This window comes from Molossus molossus, unplaced genomic scaffold (assembly GCF_014108415.1).
Source record: "Molossus molossus isolate mMolMol1 unplaced genomic scaffold, mMolMol1.p scaffold_m16_p_1, whole genome shotgun sequence".
Lineage (NCBI taxonomy): Eukaryota > Metazoa > Chordata > Mammalia > Chiroptera > Molossidae > Molossus > Molossus molossus.
The window spans coordinates 69,655,081-69,679,680 of NW_023425344.1; the positions used below are offsets into that span (position 1 = coordinate 69,655,081).

The following is a 24,600-nucleotide window of genomic DNA, read 5'->3' on the forward strand; positions in this document are numbered from 1 at the left end:
TTACTGTTATTAATAATAAGAATATTTATATGGCATATGTTTTATTTCCAAACATGAAAGAAAAGACCCCTGTAATTTTCAAATTTTGAAAAATCTACCACCTGCAAAGCTCCTGAGCCACTGCAAAGTGTCCACAGCTGTCCTTGCTGGGATTTATCCCTGTAAAGCTCTAGCTAATAAATGTTGACACAGGTATCTCAAAATGAACTGGAGCAGCAAAGCTGAAATGAAGCCCTGGCTAATACGTTTGAAAAATAACAAGGAAAACTTAGAGGCTGCAATCAATACCAGAAACAAATTTATAAGACAAACAGCTTAACACTGGGAACAGTGGGAAAAAGTGGACCTCTCCTCTTTTCCTTCTCAGTGAATATGTGATTATATGACAAGTATTGCAACTTATAAAAGTTTGTTGAAAGACAATTTCCCGTGGGTCTAACATGTTTCTGTATGTTTTGTAAGTAGACATACTGACTGCCTTTCTTTTTTAATGTGTTTTCAAGAATGCTTTTTTGTGTACCAACCAGACTTGGAGGAGGTGGTATCTTGTTTATGGCTGATAGTCTTGAAAACTTGAGGTAGTTTCTTTCTCTGCAACAAAAATAGGCATGACAGCTGGTCATTATTAAAGACAGTTGGTCTAAGATCAGACTTCTCCTCTAACATAACCCACTTTGTTTGCAGATGTTATACACATCTTTGAATTACCTTAGGGGAATTGGGCTTAGGGAAGTGCCCCAAGAAAATACTGATTCTCTAGCTACTGTTTTCCTTGTGAGTAATGGAAGTCCCTTGTCTCTGCCCCAGAATTGGGTCTTCTGTTAACATTCATGAATATGACCATTTCACTTGTTACTTAACAAGTAGAGTAAAATCCCATATGGTTCTTGACAAAGTTTATCATTCTTAAAAATGTCCTGTCATTTCAAAATGATGGAAATGTTATTTAGTCATTTTATTTTATTTTATTTTTAATCCTCACCCGAGGATATTTTTCCATTTTTTTGTACAGATAGAGTGGGAGGGAGAGAGAGGAAGGGAGAGAGAGAGAGAGAAACATCGACATGAAGGGACACATCGAGTGGCTGCCACCCGCACGACCAACCAGGGCCGGGGACAAACTGCAACCAAAGTACGTGCCCTTAGCGGGAACCGAACCCGGGTCTCTCCGGACTGCAGGCCGATGCTCTAACCGCTGAGCCAAACCGGCCAGGGCTTATTTAGTCATTTTAAATTGTTAAATTTAGTCTATTTGTATGAATTAAGTCAGAATGTGTATAATATATACAGAAATAATTAGCTGTCAAGTATCTGCATAGAATATATTTATCTATGGAAATAGTAATATTTATTGTTGGCTACAAAAAATTCTTCTAGCTGCAAACATACTGTCTTATGACTATATATTTCTTCACATAAATATCAATTCAACATTATGTTGTTATAATAAATGTATAAAAATGAGGAAACAATAAATACTGTAATAAAAATAAAATAACTAGCATAGTACCTTCAATAATTAGAAAAAAAAAAAAATGAATGCTGTTTCATTTGGAAAACAGAAGGCACTATTAGGAAAATTCAAATCACTAGAATGGTAATAACATAAGTATGTTTAAAATCTAGTATTTTTTTGTCCAAGGTGTTTAGATCGAAGATCATAGATATCTCGGGTTTCTAGGGGTAAGGAGTTTGGACGGGGATTAGCTAGGTCCTCTCTTCAGGGACCCATGGAAGGCTACAGTCACAGTGTGGCCAGCTGGGGTCTCATCGGAGGCTCCTCATCAAAGCTCAGGTGATCATTGGAGAATTGATGTTCTTGGGTCTGTAGAATTCATTGTGGCTTTGACTTCAAGGCCAGCAGGAAAACATGTCTTCTTTTTGTTTCTGTTTTTTGGTTGTTTTTTTTTTTTATTGATTTTAAAAAGGGAGGAAAGGGGAGAGAGAGAAAAAAACAAACAAACACTGATGTGAGAGAGACATATTGATTGGTTGCCTCTTAAACACACCCCAACTGGGGATTGAACCCGCAACCTAGATATGTGCCCTGACCGGAACTCAAACCCACAACATTCCCGTGCAAAAGATGATGCTCCAACCAGCTGAGTCTCACCCACCAGGGTGACATCTCTTCTTTTAAAGCCTTCACTGATTGGCCAGGCCCCTTAGGATAAGCTTTTTAAAAAGCATTATTAACTGAAAGACAACTAATTGTCAGACTAATCACATGATATCCCATCTCATTCGCAGGTTCCACCCACATTCAAAGGGAACAGAATGTGCTGGTGCGGACCCCCAGGGCTGGAATCTTAGATGCCATCTTAGACTTCTACCTACTATGATAACAAATAAATACTTTCTCAATAATATACACATAATTAATAGACAATATTAATAAAAATGAGGTACATATATTATTAAAAGCTACACAAATATTGTATTTCCATTGCAACCACCTTGCAAGCGCCAACGGAGTAAATAAAAGAAACTGAGCGTACTGATTATTAGCTTAATAGCAATTTTAGAGGAAGACGTTTGTGGAATGCCTTTTTAATAACATGAATTTTTAGCTTATTTTATAACGTTTTATTTAGAAAAAAATTAGACTTAAAAAAAATTTCAAAAAGAATACTCATGTTCTCATATACCCTACACCCAGATTCTCTTAATGTTAACATCTTATATACTATAGTAGAATTACCAAAATTAATATATTAATATTGATATACTATATTAATTATACTGCAGACTTTATTTAGATTACCTCTGCTTTTTTAGTGATGTTCTTTTTCTGTTGTAGGATCCAGGCGAGGATCCCACATCCCATGTGGTTGCTTTATGCTTCTTAGCCTTCTCTAATCTCTTTTAATTTTTCCGGCTTTCTTTACCTTCATGCTTTTTGAGGAAAACCGGTCAGGTATTCTGTAGATTACCCTTTAATTAATAAGTCAAATATATTATTTATTTTTTCTCACTAGATTGAGGTTGATTTTTGGCAAGACCACAGGAGTAGTGTAATCTAATATCAGCCATGGTATTGATATGTCTGTTACTGGTGATGTTAACCTTGATCGCTTGGTAAATGTTGCGACCAGGTTCCTCTGCTGCAAAGTTACTGTTGTGCTTTTTAAAGATACTGTACTTCCTGGGGGAGATGATTAACACTATGAAGATAATGTATTTCTCCTCAAACTTTCACCCGCTAACTTTAGCATCTGTGTGTAGATACTGCTTCCGACAATTATTATTGTGCTGTTCTATTGGTGATTTTCTATTTCTCTTATTGGAAATTGGAGGAATTGAAATTATTTTTTAAGGGAGCCCCATCCTTTCTCTCTATTTATATACTTACTCAATTGTATATCTTAGTATGGCCTTATAAATATTTATTTTATTTTATATATACAATCTAAAATTGTCATTATTTATTATGTTGCTTGAATCATTTCAGCTTTGGCCATTGGGAGCTTTTTCAGGTTAGCTTCAGTGCCCGTTGGCATACCACTGTTCTTTTTTATCATTTCTTTACTTTCTGACAGTACAAGATGCTGCTGGCTCATCGTGCATTTTCCCTGACCCAGCCTGTAATCAGCCACTTTTCCCAGCATCCGGTTCCTTTTATATGGAAACGGTTTTAAGAACAAGATCTAGGGGCTAGATGTGCTTATTGCTTTTTGTTTGTCATTGCTTCTAGGTGCTGACATTGGACAGAACTAGGAAAAAATATATATGATACTAACCCTTTATCGCACCTTTTTCAGAGAGAGAGAGAGAGCAGTTTAGCCCCTTGCTGCCCAACTGTGGTCTGTAGAGCCGCAGCACTGGCATCGCCGGAGAGTTTGGTAGAAACTCAGAACATCCACCACACAACCTAGTGCATCAGAACCTCCACTTACTAAGGCTGAGAAGCTCTAATCTAGACAGCAGTGTATCTCTTATTCTTCTCAGTTAAAAATTGTTTGAAGAGCTTGTTAAAAGTTGAACTTACCCACCTCTTACCCAGGAGATAGTGGGTCAGTGGGTTTTGATATTCATAGTTTTAACTAAGCACTCAGGTGATTCTTGTTGTCAGGTAAGATTACAAAGCACTGACCTACAAGGGAATCAGTGGTAGATGCAATGAGAGGAATGTCCTTAATATTTGAAATGGTGCTTTCTCCAACAGAAAGCAACTTATATGTTCCCTTATTTTTTTGTTCTTTATTGATTTTTAGAGAGAGAGGAAGGGAGAGAGAGAGAAACATCGATGAAAGAGAACATCAATTGGCCACCTCCTGCATGCCCCCCACTGGGGATTTGGCCCAAAACCTGGGCATGTGCCCTGACCAGGAATTGAACCGGCGACCTCTTGGTGCATGGGTCAACTCTCAGCCACACTGACTGGGCTATGTGTTCCCCTACTGATTTTTAATACTTTACATTTGGAAATCACTTCATATATTTCAAAGTGCTTCTGGGTCAGTTTAGGTTTGAAAAGTTATTGTTCAAAAATAACCATCATCACTCTAGGCCTCCCTTTATCACTTCCAGAGTTATCTTTCTAATGGAAAAATGAAACCATCTACTTCCTCTCCTCAAAAAACTTTAAACATGTTTCATTAACTCAAAAACCAAAGTTTTGTCTGGCCAAAAATGACCTGCCATGATTTTACTTGATAGCCTCTATTTACTTTTTAGCCTATCTCTCTATATTATCCCCTCACCCCATGATTTTGCTCATTTTTTTCTCTATGGGATTCTTCCCCCTCATGACCCCATTTGTTCTGATAGCATTCTGTCAACACCCAATGCCCACCTCAAATGCTGCTGCTTCCAAGATAGAATCTTGGATTCCTGTACTTACTGTCATAACTGCATTTGGGGTGTTTACCACACTTAGCCTTAATAGAAATGAGATCAGTTTCCTTTATTCTTTCATATGTGTATATATAAATATGTCTTCATGTCTTCTAACTGAATCCCTTGCTAGATAATGGGAACATTGAGGGTAGAAATCAGGCCAGAATGGGATCATATATCTTCCTCTGGGCATTAATAAGGGTTAAATTGTTTCACATGTCTCTCTACTATGGTTGATAGATTGGTTTAAGTAATTGCTTTTATAAGTGAATTAAGATGATTATAACATAATGTTTAAAAAAATCATATGACAGTCATATTTAAATACTAATCTGAATTTTCGTAGTCAGATGACGACTCCGCATTGCTGTGTCAGAAAATAAAAAGCAGCCCTGGCCGGTTTGGCTCAGCGGTTAGAGCATCGACCTGCGGTCCGGAGAGACCCGGGTTCGGTTCCCGCTAAGGGCATGTACCTCGGTTGCAGTTTGTCCCCGGCCCTGGTTGGTCGTGCAGGTGGCAGCCACTCGATGTGTCCCTTTCACGTCGATGTTTCTCTCTCTCTCTCTTCCTCTCCCTCCCACTCTATCTGTACAAAAAATGGAAAAGTGTCCTCGGGTGAGGATAAAAAAAAAAAAGAAAGAAAATAAAAAGCAGTCTAGTTGTCCTTGTTTCTTTCTTTTTAAACTTATCTTTATTGTTGAATGTATTACAGAAGTCCCCCTTTTCTACCCTCATTGACCCCTTCCTGGCCCACTCCTGCCTTTCCCACACAATTGTATGTGTCCATTGGTTATGCACATATGCATGTAAGTTTTTGTTTTATCTCTTCCTGCCCTCCCTCCCCCCTTCCCTTTGAGGTTCATCAATCTAAGAACCAATTTGTACTTCCTAATCCCTTCACCTTTTCCACCCATCCCCCAACTCCCTTCTATCTGACAACCAACAAAAAGTTCTCTGTATCTGTGAGTCTGTTTCTGTTCTGCTTGCTCATTTTGTTTGTATATTCAATTGTTGATATGTATTTATTGCCATTTTATTGTTCATATTTTTTCTTCTTCTTCTTCAAGAAGACCCATCAACATTGCATATAATACTGGTTTGGTGGTGATGAACTCCTTTGGCATTTTCTTGTCTGGGAAACTCTTTATATGTTCATCAGTTCTAAATTATAGCTTTGCAGGATAGAATAATCTTGGTTGTAGGTTGTTGCTTTTCATCCCTTTGAATATCTCTTGCCACTCCTTTCTGGCCTGCAAAGTTTCTTTTTAGAAATTAGCTGACAGTCTTATGGGAGCTCCTTTGTAGGTAACGAACTGCTTTTCTCTTTCTGCTTTGTCTTTAACCTTTTGCATTTTGATAATGTATCTTGGTTTGGACCTTTTTGGGTTGATCTTGTTTGGAGCTCTCTGGGCTTTCTGGACTTGTATGTCTGTTTCCTTCTCCAGGCTAGGGAAGTTTTCTGCCATTATTTTTTCAAATAGGTTTTCAATTTCTTGCGCTCTCTCTTCTTCTGGCACTTCCATGATGCAGATGTTGGTATGCTTGAAGTTGTCCCAGAGGCTTCTTACACTAGTCTCATTGGTTTGGATTCTTTGTTCTGATTGGGTGTTTTTTGCTTTCTTATATTCCAAATCAATGATTTGTTTCTTAGCTTCACCTACTATTGATTCCCTATAAATTGTTCTTTATTTCAGTTAGTGCATCCTTCATTTCTGACTCATCCTTTTTTAGGCTCTTGAGGTTCTCACTAAGTTCCTTGACATTTTCACTAAGTTCTTTGAAATTCTCACTAAGTCCATTGAGCATCCTTATAACCAGTGTTTTGAATTCTGCATCTGATTGATTGTTTATCTCCATTTCCTTTAGTTCTTTTTCTGGAGTTTTGTTCTGTTCTTTCATTTGGGACATGTTTCTTTGTCTCCTCATTTTGGCTGCCTCCCAGTTTTTGTTTCTGTGTATTAGGTAGAGTTGCTATGTCTCCTAGGCTTCATAGAGTGGCCTATTATTGTAGGTATCCTATAGGGTCCAGTGGCACAGCCTCCCTGGTCACCCCAGCTGGGCCTTCGAGGTGCACCCCTTGTGTGGACTTTATACCCTTCTGTTGTAATTGAGTCTTGGTTGCTGTTTGCACATCAATGGGAGGGATTTACTCAGGAAGATCAGCTGCAAGGACTGGCTGTGCCCACTGACCACTGGCCTCTGACTACCTTGGAGGATCAGCTGTGCAGGACCCACAACACAGAGCAAGACTTACTTCATCAGTGCTCTGGTACCCACTGAGTCTGCTCATTGAGTGTGTCACTTGTGGAGGTGGTTGGTTGGTGGTACTTCAGGGTGGTCTGAAGCTGTCCACTGGGTGTGCTGGCTCTGGGGCAAAGTCAGTCTCTGCCTGTGTTCTACTTGGGACCACCAGACAGAAGCTACAAACTGATCTACATATGGCTGCTTCTTGTGCTGGTCTTGGAGGTTCCCGGGCAAAGCCAAGCTGTGAACGAAGGCTGTCTGCTTCTTAGTGCCAGGGCTGGGACCAGTTAGCTAGAGGTGTGGGGCTCGCTGAGGCTAGGTGCTGTTTGTGTGAGAAAATTTAGAAAAATCTGAAGCAAGAGCCAAGACAGGCCAATCCTATGGAAAAGCCTTTGGAAACAGCTTGGGTGGGCTTGAAAGTTGGGTGGGACGGGGCCTCAGAGAATCACCAGGGCGGGGCAACCAGTGTGAGCCAGGTTGCTGGAGTCCAAGATATGGCCGCTGTCTGCTGCCCCAGGAAAGGGCTCACCAAAGGAACAATGGCCTCTGCCAGTACATGTGTCTGGGAGAAAGATGCCTCGCCAGCTCTTGCCTCTATGCCATACAACTCAGTTCTTTCCTGTATGTCTCTGGTGCCTTTCCAGCTGCCTTCCTCATGCTGGAGCCTGGAGGGAGTGGGTCTGTGTAAGTTCATGTGCGGGCCCTTTAAGGGGAACTGCCTGTGGCTCCCCCAGCTGCAGCTTCCCTGAGCCTCAGTTCCTGCGGATTTCCCAGCCAGAAGTTATGGGGATTCTCTTCCTGGCACTGGAACCTGAGCTGGGCACCTGGTGTGGGACGGGAGCCCTCACTCCTCAGGGAGGACCTTCCCAGCCGAGGTGTCCTCCTGATTTTTATCCGCCACACGCGGGTGTGGGGCCAGCCCATCCACGCCTCCACCCCTCCTACCAGTCTCGATGTGGCTGCGTCTTTAATTTCATAGTTGTAGGACTTCCATTCAGCTGGATTTCAGGGTGTTCTGAATGATGGTTGTGATGTAGTTTAGTTGTAACATTGATGTGGTTGTGGGGGAGGCGATACCGCGTTTACCTATGCCACCGTCTTCTAGTTTTCCTTGTGACACAAAGAGAACACATTCTGAAGGAAGTAATAAAACATTCTACTTAAAGACTTTATCCCAGACTTCAAATTGCAATCAGAACACTTGACATGACTATTCTGGAAGGAGAATTGTGCTTGTATCAGTATGTGGTTTCTGGTGCCATAGATTGCCCAATTAGGATACTTACTAGGTATCAGCAGTCTCTATCTGTATTTACCTAGCTAGCTATTTAGCTAACTATCTTAGAGTTACTTCAAGTAGGTGGACTCAGAAACATTTATAAATAGAAGTCGATGAGACTGAATCTAGAATGCATGGGTTCTCAACCTTCTAATGCTGCATCACTTTAATACAGTTCCTCAGGTTGTATGTGGGTGTAGCTGCCTGTGGGCGGACCCGCCTGGAGACAGATAGAGGAGCAGTGTCTTGGTTCCTAAGACCATCGGAAATATATGTTTTCCAATGGTCTTAGGTGACCCCTGTGAAAGGGTCTTTCGACCCCCAAATGGGTCATGACCCACAGGTTGAGAACCGCTGATAAATGCAACCTGTTAGGATGTGTGTTTTAGCAACCACTGGTATATCAGAGTCACTGGTCTTAAAATATTCAACTCATGTTTTATATGATTTTATTTCTCAGTTGAATTACATAAGGTCAATGCTGATTAGTGTGATTTCCGTTGGAAAATGTATGTTTTTTACAGAAGAAAAAAAGGATATTTATTCAAGGAATATCACTTGAAATGTGTCATTTCAAGAAACAGTAATCACAAAAGGCCCCACAGAATCTGCCATTCTGTCTGAGTCAAAAATCCTGCTGCCCTTCTAGTGTCACATTCGACCTTCTCATCTTACACATTTGGGAAGAATATGTGCAACAACTTTAAAGAACTACTTGATAGCTATTGCCTACACATAGCATACATGTATAGATAAATTAATCAGTTTAATATAATATGAATAGTTTAAGTGATTTTGTTTTCTAGGACTGACATCTTGACAGGGAGGCTGTTGATCTACTTCAACTGCTAGAAAGGAAAATGTTATGCTATTTATTGCATGACTTGAGTAGTTTGCTTCTAAAAATGTGAAAATACTTAGAAGTCAAAATAATAATTACCCTAAACCTTATAACAACAAAACTCATCTGCTGTGTTACTGTGAATATGATAGTTGTTGATTTTAAAAGGTATGGCTTATAATATCAAATTTATTAATATGAATTGAGCAAATAAAGCTAGGCTGTGTAGTACAGATGGCACACTTCATAGCAATTATGAGATGAGAAAATATCGAATCTCAGGGCAATGTCATTGGTTAATATTTTAATAAATAAGAAAGACAGTGAATGATGACAAAATTATAGAAAAAATGAAGATATGTCACCTTTCTTTAATGATTGGACTATTTTGGTGACTAATGTTTTCTAGTCACCTTCTTGTGCTATGAGGGAGCTGAGATGTAAATTCAGAGGATTGTTTTTAGCACACAAACCAGCGGTCAAAGGCACAGTGCTTTGTCCCCTTGATGCCTTAACATAGGATCAGTGGGATTTATTCAAGTCTCAGTTGGTTGCACAGAGAGAACAAAATGATCCCAGGAGTGGAAGGTTTGCATCAATCAATGACTGGTCTGCTTGGTGTTTAAAACCCAAAACAGACCTTTTTCAAAATGTATGCTCAGTTCTTATATGTTTGGCATCTATCATTTGTGTGTGTGTTCATTTCTAAACAAAGTCCCATAGGAACATTTTTATAATACCATTTCATGTGAAGAAAACTGAAATATATATACACTCCTTCACTTTTTTCTTTTCTAATTTTCTTTTAAGCAGCAATTACAGATAAGTCAAATAGCAAATGTTTCTATTGCTAGCTCTATAAAAGTGCAATTTTAAATTACTATTGTCATTTACAAATATAATACTTTAAATCTTAAAATGACATCATAACAAAATAATTTGACTCAAGGTAAAGTAAAAATTTAGTTTATGAAAAAATTTTTAGAAGGAGTACAGTGGGGGAGAAAGGGTATACTAAATAGATTACTTTAAAAAATGGTGTGACGCATATCCTAAAGGCCCTGTTGATAATTCAGTAGGGCAATAGACTGGAGAATAGTAGATAGTCTATCATTTAAAAGACAAGATAATCACAGAAAGCAACCATTAATTTTTACCTTTCTAATGAACAAAAAGAGAAGCTGAGTTAAAGTCAATTTATTGGAGTTACCAATGAAAAGAAACTTAGGCAGTATAACATAAAACAAGATTTATAACACATGCAGCTCCATTTTAAAGCAGAGTAATTCCACACTAAACAAAGCCCATCTAATTTTCTAGTGTTGACCTCCAGCCACTTTATTTTCCCTGGTGAAAAGAAGTTAGGAGACACTAGTCTTAGAACCGCATATATTTTTCCTTCTAAATGCAGGAGAAATTGTTATGCAGAATATACGGCTTCCCATGTAGTATGGTTTAAGAAACCTAAAGTCACAAAGTGTCTGTTTTGAGCAGATGATGTGCCCTACATTTTTGCCTGGGATGTCATTCCTTCTGGATTAGGAATGTGTGTTAAAATAAAAATGCTGTACCAGCCCCTTATCAGCCCCCAGCACATTAGCTGGATTAATTACCTAAGAGGGGTCAGGGTGCCGAGGGCTGGGACAGAGCATCAGTGTGTTTTGACAGAGGAGTTACAAGAATTGAATGGCCTCTGACTTAGAAAGTGCAAGATGAAATCAAGCATCTGGATAATGAATTCTGAATATCCAGGGAGCAATAGTACTGTACAGCAAGCCTGGGAAGATTACAGAAAGGGACATGACAGCAATACACCAAAGGCTGTGGGGCCACTAGAAAAACACTCTTACATCTTACCCTTTAGTCTTGGGTCTGCCAAATGTAAAACATAGAGTTCTTTGACACCAGCTCTAGAAACCTACTTTTGCTCACTTTATTTAAAAAACAAGGTATGTATTGTAAGGATATGCAGTAGTTCACAGAAATAAAGGGAAAGAATCCAATAGGCCCCAGGAAGAGCAGAAATAGGGTTATTTCAGGGAACTGAGAGCATAATGTTTAGGGCCCAGTGAAAAATGATGATGACACAGAAGATTAAACCAATTATAGGCCCTTCTAAGAGCAGGTCCTAGGTGACTACACCGGATACAAGGCCATGAATTTGGCCCCGAGTTGCAGGAATGAATGGATAAGCTCTTCAGGGCTCCATTAGAGTACGTCAGCAGCTATTGTTGTCCATCCCTGTGCCGTGTCCCTCAAGACGGGTAGTCTTGGGAACCAGAGTCTGTAGGCCAAGCCCAGTCACATAATGACACAGAAGAAGAGATGGGGGCAATTTGTTTAGCAATCCCTAGAGGACAGCCTGCAATTAAGGAAGAGGGGAGGGACTTTCTCAAAGGTAAATAAAGCCTTTATTTGTAAAGAAAGGAGGAGAATTTCTTCATGAGCAGGAAAAAAACATATCTTTACATAGGAAGAAAAAATAAGAATCCAGTCTAACATTATTATAACCAGCTTCTAAAAGTTGCCTCTAAGGCCATGGGTAGTTAATTTATAATAGCACTCTAGTTACATCTCCCCTGGTTCACAGACACTTAGCCTTAAATATCCCAAAATTTCCCTGGCTGGTTTGGCTCAGAGGTTAGAGCATCGGCCTGTGGACCAAAGAGTCCCGGGTTCAATTCTCAGTTGTGGTTCGTCCCTGGCCCCAGTTGGGGTCGTACGGGAGGCAACCAGTCGATGTGTCTCTCACACATTGATGCTTCTCTCTCCCCCTTCCACTCTGTCTGAAGATAAATGTAAAAATATCCTTGGATGAGGATTAAAATAAATAAATAAATAAATATCCCAAAACTGTTAACTTCAAATTGTTTTCAGTTAAATTTCCCAATATAAATTATGTAATTCCTTATTCTTCTATAAAACTATTGAAGAATAAGATGAAAACATGTTCTAGGTGGAGAAAGAAATAAAAAAGATCACAGAAATTACTCTGAGATAAGATGTGCTTATATTTCCAATCACTTGTGTTTATGACTTGGAGAGTCTGTCTCAGTGAGCTCATTGCGTTTGCCCAGCGGTCATCTCTGGAGGGAGCAGAGGGTTAGGACACAGACTCTGGAGCAAGATTCTTTAGATTTAAAGCCCAGTTTTGCTAGTTTCATCCTGTTCAGTTTCTGTGCCTTAGATTCCTCCCCTGTAAATTATTAATGTCATAATTGATTATGAAAATATCTTAAAAGGTAACACAATTTAGGATCTAATTAAGATTGATAATTAAAAAAATAAATATTATTCTTTTCAGCCATTAAAAATTAGATATAAAACAACCTAATACTGTATTTTGGGAACACTTATTTTAGGAATGAAACTTGATTTCTTTCTCAGGAAAATTTTTTCCTGTTATCCTTCCTAACTGGGTAGTTGTCTCTGGAGAGGAAAGAGCAAAATGGAGGTTTTCTTTTATCAGCTCTTCTTTGGTTGTGTGAAGAAAAGGGTTGAGTGTTTCTTTCTTTCTTTTTTTTTTTTTTTTTTTTATCCTCATCTCTGTTTCAAAGACAATTGAACACTGATACCAATCTGTGTTTCTGCTTCTTCTGTAAAAGAGAAACTGTCCTATGCCACCAGCAAGCACTGTTATCTAGTTTTAAATGTCAAGTACACTTCAGCATAGAAAGAAAGAAACTGAGATAACATTAAAAGAGGAATATATTGGAGCCAAAGATAGAGTCCAACAATCTAAGTGTCTGTTTCATCAAGACTGGAGTTAGAAAGAGATTAGTCAACAGAAACCCAAAGCATTTTGCAGCTTCTAACTTATCTAACCTTGTGATTTATAGCCACATATCATGTTTATATATATGATTGTAGTATTTATCTATGTTGGTGCTATCCTGATGAATAATGGAAAGATAATTCCGCCACTTTAAACAGAATCATTTAAAGCAGTTCCGCTATGGCACTCTGTCTTTATGTCAGTCTTCAAGGTCCAACCTCACATTCTCCTTACTAGCCGCAAGGACTGCAAAAGATACTTATGCTTTGAAGGTTTGGTGGTGTATAATGTAAACCATATGCTGTGCTTTTCATTTATACACATGATCTAGCCTGCTATTCATACCAAGTCCAGTGATTCTTTTTTCAGAGAGAAAAAAAGGTAGACATGCTTTGTCGTCTTTGTCCATTCCTGGTTGAGCTTATTACTGTTTACAAAGTAACTGCATTTAGAATCAGTGCCATTTGATCATTATACACATTGACAGGATGATTTCCACGTCATGACATTTATTATGCAATTTAGCATAGATATTTGAAATAAATTTAATATCTTTTTGAGGCAATTTTGTAATAAGCCATTCAAGCATCTTCTAGGAAGTTATTTACTATAATATTTCACAAGGTTAATTTCTTAGGATATCAATAGGTATTGTCAGTGCTCAAGAAGTATTTATTGAAAGACTTAGAATGAAGGAATACTCAAGTAAGTTTAGGAAATATAAGGTTAAACAAAGTTACCAAGATTATTCAGTTTTTATTATGCTAATACTACACCAGGAGCTTGCAGAGATTTAGCATATTAAGCATATTTGATCATTGATATTTTGTTAAAAATAAAAAGCAATTCTATTTTTTTAGCACCCAAAGACACACCTGTATCTTCTATCACACGGGAGCAGTCTATCATAGGATTGGGTAAACCCGGAAAGCTATTTTATACACCACGCTCTGCTACTGCAGCTCAAACGGCCATCCGCAGTCTGGACCGTGGCCTTGTAATCCAAACTGAGATATTTGTAGGTTTGACTAACTGAGTTAGAGTTAGTATGTTACTAGTATACTGGACTAAAGAGAGGAAACAGTTAGTGTAGCCTGAGGTGGTAGGAAGGATTGGAGAGGACTTCCTGGGAGAAGGGGTATATTCATCCAGGCTTTAAGAAGAATTATAAATTAGCTACACTATATCACAATTCACATATATTGTGGGGAAGATTATGACAGTGAGCACGATGGAATAGATGTAATCTATTGTGCTATTATACGGCATGTTTTGTTTGTCTTGCTAAGGTTAACGAGAAAAGCTTTGACACAGTGGGCTGGAGGTAGAGTCCTGGAATTCCTATATTAAAAAGTTAGTCAGGCCCTGGCCGGTTTGGCTCAGCGGTTAGAGCGTCGGCCTGCGGTCCTGAGAGACCCGGGTTCGGTTCCCACTAAGGGCGCGTACCTCGGTTGCAGTTTGTCCCCGGCCCTGGTTGGTTGTGCAGGTGGCAGCCACTTGATGTGTTCCTTTCACATCAATATTTCTCTCTCTCTCTGTTCCTCTCTCCCCCTCCTACTCTACCTGAACAAAAAATGGAAAAATGTCCTCGGGTGAGGATTAAAAAAAAAAAAAAAGTTAGTGAGGTGGTTTTTGTATGTGTGTGAGTGAGTTTGTCTGTCAGGATATTTAGAAATCCTTGGTTTTTGTAATCTGTGAAAATCTTGTTTTTCTAGTTAAAATAGAATATAATTCATCACCTCAAGAATGGAATCTGGGATATTTGGTGGATAAGATTGAACTAGGTTTTATTAACCTTTCCCAAACTGACAATGTTCTGTGGCTCTAAAGATTTATTCAGAGCCATAATCTCCAACTCTTTCATTTTTGAAAAGTATTGGAATTTTTACAGTTTCCTTTCCGCTATGTATGATGCCAATAATTTTAGGTATTGCCTTTATGCCAAGTTACAGAGTAAGAATTGATTTTCTGTTTGGAAACACTACTTCCTAAATCATACACTCAGAGCTAACACTTATCACACTTAGATTGCCAGTTCCTGAATATTTTAAACAGGCGAAGGGCACACAGCTATCATTTAAAACTGGGCAGTAGTCTATAGGTGGTATACTAAGGATATCATCAGTGGTAGATGTTATATCAGAATCTTTTTGGTAATGGACTCTAGGTGCTTATAGTTTTAAAACATTGGATTTTATAAAGGTTACTTAGAGGCAAATTGAAGACATTGAATAGATTTGTGTTTTTTTAACGAAGTGTTGATATGATGAAAATTGTTGGAAGCAAACATACAGTAGCATATTTTTATAATTTTAAAAAACTTTTAAAAAACATTATGTGCATTCCTTAAGTGGTCATAAAAGGAGAATTTTACATACATGTTCTTAAAAAAATAACATTAGGTTCTAAGTAACTTATGTGATAAAGGAATACAAGGGGTTTATGGTGATAGTTTAGTTCCAAAAAAGAATCAATCAACTTTCCTACATCATATAGATCTGAAACAAGACACTGGACTTTATGTGACTTATTATCCTGACATTGAAGGGGAAAGGGCAGGCAACAATAGCATTGGAAATAAAATTATTTTTTAAAATATCATTTCCAGCTCTACAAATGATGATTCTCACAGGCAGGTGTACCCAATGTTTTGCTCTTCTGTTTTCCCACACCTAAGTCTCTTCCTGTTTTCCAAGCACACCAATATGTCTAAACAGTACATCAAATTAAAGCAACATCTAAAGGAAAGGCAGCTGTCTCTTTCCCATGTCTCTGTTTACCGGAGAGGACATTTTTCACTGAGGACCCCAGAGCCAGTATTTGATCAAATTAAAGAGTTTTTGTTTAAAGAGGCAGGAAGGAGGTGTGAATGAAGAGTAGGCAGGCAGCTAACAATGTCTGCCATATTTTTATTTTTTTTTTGGTCTCGGAAATTATATCAATTAATTCTCGAGTTTTCATTTCTCTAATGAGACCAACCATCTGCTTACTTAGTATGTCTCCTTTTTCTTTTAAGATGTTAAACATGTTTATAATAGCTGCTTAAAATCCTTGTCTGCTAATTCTAATGGATGGGTCACCTCATAGTGTCTATGAATTGTTTTTTGTTTCTTTGCATGTCTAGTCCCTTGACTATTCGTCAGACACTGTGGATGTCATATCTTTGAGGGTGTGCATTGGATATTGTCCTCCTTTAAAGAAAACAGAGTTTTGTTCTAGCAGGCAGTTAATTTACAGATTGATTAGATTAATTTTGAAGCTTTTGAAAAGTTTGGGATGCTCCTGTCTCCTAGCACATGTGTGTTTTTTGCCACTGGCAGATACGCTGTGTATCTGTATAGGCGTAAAAACCACAGACCATAACCGGGTTTACACCCTGAAACCATCACCGTGGCAACTTATGTCATTATTGCTGCCTTCATTTCTGTGCTTTTGGCACCTGGAGATGATTCTGTCTTTCCCTCCTGCACTGTAATATGTTTAAAAATAAATGTGGTTATAAGTTATCCAGTATTTCTCTGCATTTGGAACAGGAGATGGCGTGTAGGTCAGCTCAGTCCATTGTATTCCCAGAGGTCTCCTCAAATTAACGTTTTTCAAACCGCATCTGTGGTAAGTGCTACTAAGAAAGGCTTAGCCTCAAAGAGGCGGTGGTGTGTGCTTGAAGGACGGGTGCAAAGGAGGTTTCCCTGAAGAAGCGATGTATTTCAAGGCTAGATCTGCAGGCAGGGAAGCAATGCTTTTTCATGTCGATAGAACAACAGATGCAAAGTTCCTGCAGCAGGATGGAGCTCGGCACCTTTCAGGGCCTGAATGAAGGCCAGTGAAATTGGAACTCAAAAGACAAGGAGGCAGTTGTTATAAAGTGAGATATGGTGAGGCAGACAGTTGCTGGATTATGGAGGACCTTGTTGGCTAGGTTAAGGTATTAGGATTTTATTTTGCCTTCCCCATACCTTCTCTTTCTTCTACCCATCAGTTCAGGCAGTGTGAAATTCTCATGCGTGGAAATTCCTGTCTACATATAAAATGTTAACAAGTTCTTACAGTCACTGTCTTCTGTGGAGAGATAGGTACTGGCTCTGTCCCTTCTAGAAATACAGCTAAGTATCCATTATAAAACAAGCTGAGGTACAAGGGTTTTTTTTTCCCTAAAATGATACTTTCAGAAAAACAGAATATTTTCATAGAAAATATGAGGAAATAGAATAGATAATTTAGTCATCAACAATAGTCCTTTTGTCATTCCTTTAATAGACAGTTTTATTAGGTTATGAGATGCCAGTTTATTAATACAGATTTATACTTTTGTGCCTGTCTTAGAATTACTTAAGCTGAGATTTAATTGAACATAAATAACCTGGCCCTTTTGAAAATCTGTTTAATGAAACCATTGAAGGCAGGTGGATGCTTATGCTTATTTATTATGCTGGGCAAATAGAGATTATCTTTACTTCCCTCTCCTTGGAAATCTGGTTCAGAAATCATAGCCACATTATAAAGTGTAAATCTTTGAGATCCCTTATGGCCATAGAGTTTACTGTAATGAAAGGTGTCAGTGCACTAAATAAGGATTAGCTCCTATGACAGGTAAGAGAATCAATCTTTTGCAACTAGCATGGTCTTATATTCTGGCCATTGTATTGGGAAGTTTTCAAGTGATTTGAAGAGTATGTGTGGATGGGGTAAAACATGTCTCATTATTAAAATGATAGTGCTAGTTATAGCCAAATGAGGAAAAATATGAAAATACTCTTTTATATTCTCTCCCTTGTAAAGAAAATTTCTTTAATTTCTTCAATTTATGTTAAAATATATACATATATATTTTCCCATATATATATATGTGTGTGTGTGTATATATATATTCCCATTAAATTTGTCTGTTTATTCCACTTAAACATACAATTACTTGTCTGAAAATAGAATTGCAGCAGAGCTTTTTGAACTAGCTTGGTAGAACATTCCTGTCACATAAAGGGTAGGGACTGAAGTACGGAGCCAGTTCACCCGGGTAGTATAAATTATGTATTTTAAGTAATGGTTCAAACTCCTAAGTTTCTTAAGTTACAACTTTCAATAATACATTTAGTGTAAAATTTATGAGTTTTGCTTTTAATCTTACTCAAACCTTTGTTATTTTGATACTTACGGACTGAAAAGGATCCATAAGTGTCAATTTGACTTTATCTAAATGTTACAGAACTTAAAGACTTGGTCAGCATATGCAAGGAGACAAGTGAAAATATCACTGAACAATTCTACTGAAGATTCATGGAGTTAAAATGAGAGGGTGAACTGTATACAACATGAGTTCATAGGCAATTTACATTGTTTTTATTTGCAGTAATTATGATGATTAATGAACCACTGTCTCAGGCCTAGTCTATTACTTTTTTTCCAAGTTAAGAGACTACCTTTTGTGATATAAAGAATATCTGTTCAGTTTCCTGAAACTGTAACAATTCAGAGAGTTGGCAGACAGCCATGTATCCCAAAGTGTACAGTTGTATTACCTGGTGAATCCTGCTAATACCGGAACAAGCAAGACCTGAACCTAGATCTACCCTCTGGGCTTATTAGGAGTTGTCTGTGCTAGAGGAAACCAAGGCTCCACATTAGAGATTTTTCTCCTTTTCTTGTCAACTAAAGGGATGGATTTTTTTTTTTTTTAGGTAAATTTCCCCAGAGACACATGGGTAATTGGCCCAATAAAAGTCTATTGTTAAAAACATCAATATTCAAAATATTTAACAATTGTAAACCCCTGACAATGACCCATCAGAAATACCATGACCGTACAGAGAACAGGATGGCTCTGCTGGCCAATGCAGCTGAATAGCAGCCCTGTTTAACAGCCCATTTTACTACCTCAGCCTAATTAATAACAGTTTTGATTACTGTGATCTTGTAGCCAACTGTTTTTCATGTAGAAGTAAAATGTTTCAAGATTAAAAATTCATGTGAAAAAGTATTAGTTGTACCCTGGCTGGTTTGGCTCAGCAGTTAGTGTCGGCCCTTGGACCAAAGGGTCTCAGGTTCAATTCTGGTCAAGGGCACCTACCTGGGTTGCAGGATCAACCCCCAGCTCCAATCGGGGTCATATAGGAGGCAACCAGTCGTGTTTCTCTTACATAGATGTTTCTCTCTCGTTCTCTTTCTCTTCCGCTCTCTCTAAAAATCAATGGAAAAAAATATTAGTTGTAATTTTTTTGGTATCAATTACTAAAAAGTTAATTCTGAGGAGTCTCTTGAGGTCAGTGACTCAATTCTATTGCTCTCTGAAACTTTAATTGCCATTGCTGTGCTGGACACAAGGACACAGTGTAGATTTCTCCCATCATTTTGGAAACATGGCATCATTTTGTCTTGTTGAAATTAAGAATAGATCCAAATTTTTCAAATGTAAATCAAATGGCTAACTTTATCTTCTGAATGCATTGCTGTATGTAGCCCATCCTTAATTCTCTGACAATGGCAGAGATCTTTAGATTTTTAAGTGTTAAATTATACTTCTCAGAACCTCAGTAAATTCCTAAGTCATAGAACTTCACACTAGCACAGTTCCTGAAAGTTAGCACAGTACTTGGCCTATAGTCAGCCATAAAAAAAATGTTAGCTATGGCTTTTTAAAACTATTTCATAGGTGTAGTTAATACTATGTTTACCAATGATTATACCTAGGAAGAAAAATAAACATTTGAGTGTGATCCAAAATGTGTTTTTTTAACGAATTATTCCAATATTTTATCAATTAAATTATACTATTTGCAAATAATGAAATTTGATTAAATTAACTGAAGATATATTTTTTTTATTTCCATCCTTTGCCTGATCTTGGTGGCAAGTTCCAAGGCAACTTTTGTTGTTTTTTTCTTAATTTAGGTAACTAAGTAATCTTGTCATATAATTTAAGAAATAATATACATAACAGCTATTGAATTAACTTTCCAGGTACTTTTTAAGCTATTTTCGGAAAACCTTTGTATGAAATTTCTCTTTCAGTGATTTCTGTTGACTTTCAACATTTTTAAAGGAGTGAAATAAATGTAGACACACTATTCTCATGTGTAAATGAAATTCTAGCAGGGGGGAGGGATCACTTTTTATAACAGTGATTGTCTTTGAATCTTACCATTTTTAACCTTAAAAATAAAAAATAAAAATAAAACAGCCAGTTATTTTTATCACCAAACAAAAGGGGACTTATTTAGGAAAACAGAGCATTGCAACTTGGGAAAAGCATGCTATAGCAAAAACCATAGGCAAGTCCAGCAAACACAGAAGAGGGACATCACTTTATAGAGAAAAACAGGAAGCTTGGGGGGGTGCTTTGAATGGAAGTCCATTGGAGGAAAATGAGAGTTCAGGGTGGTAATGGCTTTCAGTTGGCTGAGTTGGGGGTTTCCCCCTGGCTAGGCTTGTTGCTGGTCGGGGAGAAATCTTCCTTCCTGCTGCTGAAGTAATTGAGACACTTCTTGTTGGGGAATGCAATGCACCTTTCTTCCTGTTGGGTCTGTAACTGATGCTTCTTCCTTTTGAGGTATGTAATTGACATCCAGTGTTAGTACATGAGGGCTCCTCCTTCTGACCTTCCTAACTTCATTTTAAAAGAGGTTTTCTTGCCCTGGCTGGTTTGGCTCAGCCCTTGGAGCATCAACCTGCAGACCAAAGAATTACGGGTTCAGTTCGGCCAAGGGCATGTACCTCAATTGTAGTTCGATCTCTGGCCCTAGTCGGAGTCAGCCAGTTGATGTGTCTCTTTCACATCAATGTTTCTCTCCCTTGCCCTCCCCCCCCCCCCCCCCCCCGGATCTGAAAACCAACAGAAAAATATCCTTGGGTGATTTATAATAAATAAATAAATAAATAAATAAATAAATAAATAAAGGTTTCTTTATTCAGTTTCATACCACTAAATATTTGATTGACCCACTTCATAATTTTCACAAAAAAGTCTCAGAATTATTAAAGACGAATAGGAAGGCTACAAGGAAATATTTTCTAGCTACCACTGACATTGATGGACAACTTGGAAAATACTGCTGTGAATATGCCACATTGTAATTTTCGTTTATTATTTTTCTCATTAGGAACCTCTCACTGAAATTAACAAAAGACATTGATCAGGAAGCCAGGTGTCCTCACATCAGCCGAATGCCCAGCAGTCCATCTGCAGACTGGCCCCTGCCAGGTGTGGAAGAAAACGGAGGCCTAGATTCTCTGCCGTTCCGACTGATGTTACAGGACTGCACGGCCGTCAAGACATTATTATTAAAGATGAAGAGAGTTCTTCAGGAGGTAATAGCTTACTCTGAGATTAATGTCTTTCAGTGCTGGTAGACAGTAAAGTCTGTAGACCTGGTTAGTCTCTGCTTCTGTCAGTAATTAACTGCATGACACTGGGCAGGGATCAAGGATTTGGAGTTCTGCTTTAGAGGTACTGTTCAGCTCTAAAATATTCATGTTCTGTGAAGGAATTGAAAAAGAATAATTGATACCTGGGAAAACTCAGATCAAGAGAAATAGGTATCAGTAGCAATGTTTATATGTTGTTATAAAGCTAATGAGAAACATAGTAAATGAACTTAACTTTGATGATACTGAGGCTTTATTTATATGATACAATAAAAGTTTAGTCATTTAGCCCCAATATAAATCAATCCAGTAAAATTTAATCTGAATGTTTAACTGATTTTTCCCCTGTTGAATACAGTTGCCCTCCCACAGCCTGTGCTCATTTAGATGATGAGCTAGTCAGGAAAATAGATAATGGATTCTTTCACCTTTCTGTCCAGTATTCAGTTATTCTTTAGATTCAAGTAGGTTACGGTTTTCTATTTATAATTACCCCAGTTATTTTCTTTCAGGGATTTTTATAAAAAGTGGATACATTAGAATTCAAGACAATGGTCTGAGATTTCTGACTTCAAATCCAGTGAACTTTTATTACATCCCTTTATTGTTCACTTCATTTCTCTTCATTGATAGGAGGTACTAATAAATAGTGGGAAAAGAGAAATGAATAGTAGTATGGTTAACCTTACAAGGTGATCATTGAAGATTGCTTTTCTAACACTTTGATAATAATAAGAATAATTCTAGCAGCTACCACTAGAGGCCAGAATGCAATCAGAAAGAAAGAAGGATATTTAAGAGAAATAAATTTGACAGACTGTTGAGGGCACTCAATCGTGTATTCTTATCAGCTGTTAAAGCAAAAACTGGAAAAGATTTCTACATCTGTACCAGTTACTATTGCTTGGTGGTCTTTTTGTGTAGAATGTATGCCGTGGTGTACTTATACGTGATCACTGTTAGAATTTCAGGGATTTTAAGAACTGGCAGTTAAGCATAGGCATAAAAATTCAATTACATGCACCTTCAATGAAACAAATTACATTTTAACAGCATAATCGGAACTCAAAACTTGTGTTTTACTTATTGCACTATATTTTACTATTAACTATAGTTGTGAGCTTATTTATATCTATTGGATCTATATGTAGAAATTCTATATAACAGCTACTGTGCATATTTCCCAACTGTAGCTTCATTTAGGTCATTTTGGCAGCTTGAAATCATTCATATGGGAGTATTGTGCCTCAGAAAATGGCAAACACCATATATTAGGGCTTTTAATTTTGGGTGAGTCTTTTGTGAAACACTTACCGACACAACACTCTCTGAATGACTGTATTGTTTCTACACTGACAACATAAGCATTTCCTGCTCTTGTGGCATCTACCGGACCTTTGGCTTCACATGCAGTCTGAACCTCTTTGAAAAGTCAAACATAATAACAGCTGTTATATTAAAAGGTATTAATCTCAAAGTCAGTAACTTTCAGCTATTGAGCTTCTGTCCTTTCTCTTTGGTCTAGAATTTAATTTAAAAAATTCATACAACTAAAAGGAAGTAGAAGAACTGACACGAAGAGCCAGGAGGATTTCATTGGGTCCTTAGTTTTATCATTTAAAGTTATTTAGTGATATTTGCTGTAAAATCAATGTTCAGGATATACTGAAACTGTTTTTATACTTCTTATCTGTTTGATACTTATCTGTTTTCCTTCATGAAAAAGTGTTAGAAGAAACTGAAGAGAATTGATTCTTAAAGCTGATGTACAATGAGCAATAATTACATCTGTTGGTTAAGCCCATTCAGAGAGCAAGGGTTCTTAATTCTTTGTGGTCAACAAGAAAAACATGATTATGTTTAGTGTAGAAAAGTGTTCTGGTAATTAGATGTTCATAATAGATGCCTTTAAAGAAAATGGTTTATTGAAATGTTTTTTTAAACCAGGAATTTTCAAATGGTAGTTCACATTTCATTTCTGTATTTGAGTTGAATATCAACTATTCATTTTAATTAACAATACCTTTTTGATATAGAACAATCGTGTTTATTCCTCTTTTATGAATTTTTTTATGATGCATAGTAATCTGACATTTTTGTATACAGATTATTTTTTAACTGCAGAAGAACCCAGTTATGTGATTTTTAAGATAAAAAAGTAATTAATGAGTTTAATAAATCACACTAGAAAATGGTGCTCAGTTGATACCTAAAATTTCAATTATTAGGTGGGTCAAATGTGAATGATCTGAATGGACTCTCACACTCCTAATTTTGCCTCCCTTCTTTGAAGATCTGTTAGTATTATTAAAATGCACATACATATTCCCAACAACCCCAACATCAACTTCTTTATTTAAAACAAAAACAAATAATAACTGACTTTGGGCCCTTAGAAATTCGACTGTCACTTTATTCTTTAGTATTAATAATAAAAGAAGTGCCTACAGCAAAGGAGACATTTTTTCCTCTTTGGCTAAATTTTTAAAACATGATTCCATTATCTATATGAAGATGTTTAATATCTACAGAGATAGTATCTATTATAATGTTTCCTTTTAGTTTGCTCTGTTCTTTTATAACCTAGTCTCAGAAGTAACATACCATGACTTTTGTGAAATTTATTTATTGGTGACAACAACTTGACTCAGCAGGGGAAGGCCTATACAAAGTTCCGGCAACCAGGAGGTGGGGGACATGGCCCTTCCTGGAGGCTGGCGACCACATTCTACCCTCTGGCCCCCGCAATGCACCTCTCACGGTGCAAAGGACGCTTATTCCCTCCCACAGAATCATTCCATGACAGCATCAGCTGAAAGTGCAGAATCTTATCTTGAAGCACATGCAGTTGTAGATGAGGCTTAAGTCCAGTGACTCATACAGTTCTTCACTTGAAGACTGTGACTGAATGCCTGGGTCAGCAGTTTCTTGATCAGGACTTAAAGCCTAAGAATAATTCTCTATGGCTTTCACTTCCTTCCTCTGTACTCTCTGTCTACCCTCCCAGTCATTCTTTCTTTTCATGTAAAGTTAGCACATATTTACAGCTGAATAGTTTTCTCATCCTTATCTGTGCTTGTAGATATTGGTGTCCAAGGCCTCTTTCAATTGTGTATTTTCTCCTTCCCTGTAAGTCCAAACTACATGATTCGGTAAATATAATTCACTTAAATTCTTTTGGGATTTCTTGTGAACCTTATCAGGAATTCATTCTGTTAGACAAAAGCCACATCCCCAAATCTCTTCAAGATAAGTCCTTTTTAA

General features: G+C 37.6%; 1 protein-coding gene across 2 annotated transcripts in view; it reads left to right on the forward strand.

Moving 5' to 3' along the window:
* CCSER1 (coiled-coil serine rich protein 1) overlaps positions 1 to 24,600 on the forward strand; it is a 723,258-nt gene that overhangs the window by 453,610 nt on the left and 245,048 nt on the right. For both annotated transcript variants that reach the window (XM_036243021.1, XM_036243030.1), the window contains exon 6: positions 21,072 to 21,279. In XM_036243021.1, coding sequence (XP_036098914.1) covers positions 21,072 to 21,279 — 208 coding nt within the window. The remainder of the gene's footprint in view (positions 1 to 21,071; positions 21,280 to 24,600) is intronic.